The sequence below is a fragment of the Morone saxatilis genome, unplaced genomic scaffold, assembly GCF_004916995.1.
Source record: "Morone saxatilis isolate NCDOM2014 unplaced genomic scaffold, NCSU_SB_2.0 Contig5, whole genome shotgun sequence".
NCBI classification, from domain to species: Eukaryota; Metazoa; Chordata; class Actinopteri; family Moronidae; genus Morone; species Morone saxatilis.
Window position 1 is genome coordinate 13,982,375 of NW_023340095.1, and position 960 is coordinate 13,983,334.

The 960-nt window shown below is 31.4% G+C and overlaps 1 protein-coding gene across 1 annotated transcript in view; it reads right to left on the reverse strand.

Annotated features, from left to right (window-relative positions):
• chn1 (chimerin 1) overlaps positions 1-960 on the reverse strand; it is a 9,950-nt gene that overhangs the window by 3,843 nt on the left and 5,147 nt on the right. The window contains exon 3 of the mRNA XM_035676668.1: positions 760-933. Coding sequence (XP_035532561.1) covers positions 760-933 — 174 coding nt within the window. The remainder of the gene's footprint in view (positions 1-759; positions 934-960) is intronic.

A 960-nucleotide genomic window follows, 5' to 3' on the forward strand; every position in this document is an offset into this window, starting at 1 on the left:
AAAAAAAAAAAAAAAAATGTGGTGAAGGTTTGGAAGTTAATTAATAAATTAAATTTAACCACTACTGAATATTTAATTTTAATAGCTTTGAAATACTTCATCTATCATCAATCATCTATCTGAATGTAGGTTGTATCCCCCCTTTTTGACATTTCCAGATGGTCAATAATTTCCAAAATTTTATATTAATAATTATGTTTCAGGTTTCACAGATTATCCAATATTCAGATTGCAGATGGAACGGACGTTTTTGGATCTAAAATTTAAGTCAGGTAAAAGAAAAATCTATTTTCTTATATTGGAACCAAATTAAAATTCATTCAGACCAGCATGGGTAATCATTTGAGTAATTATATAATCATATAGTCATATAGTAGAATTTGTGAACCTGGATAAAACAGCAGGAAATCATTTCGAAAATCTAATACTTTATGTGCCTCTAAATTGTTATGAATAGACTGATATTTGATTAATATAAATTAAGTATTCAGTGACTATTAAGTCAATTAAGTATTCAGTTGCTTATAAAATTTAAATTATTTCAGCCTTCTTTGCTTCCATTGTTCTTCCTCTTCAGTTTGCAGCATTTCAGCTAAAATACTTCATTGTAAAGCAAATCAAAGTCTAGTTTTATAGCCTTTAAAAAAATTATTCAATTAGTATTTAAACTAAACTGCATTTATCACATTTACATCTTGGTAGGAAGATACTCTTAGAGCTATACATTTGAAATACACAGACACAAACACACGTTCTAACCTCTGGACTCGATCTCTCGTATGCACATGTCCACCACCATAGGTCGCGCTGTATTATAAGCGTTCACCAGGGTCGTGAGGTCACAGCTGTAGACTTTACGGATGTGTCTCAGGTCTGGCTTGCAGTCGTTGGGTACCAGAGACGAGCATTGTTTGTGGACATTCAAACCACAATCTACACACAGAGAGATATATATATATA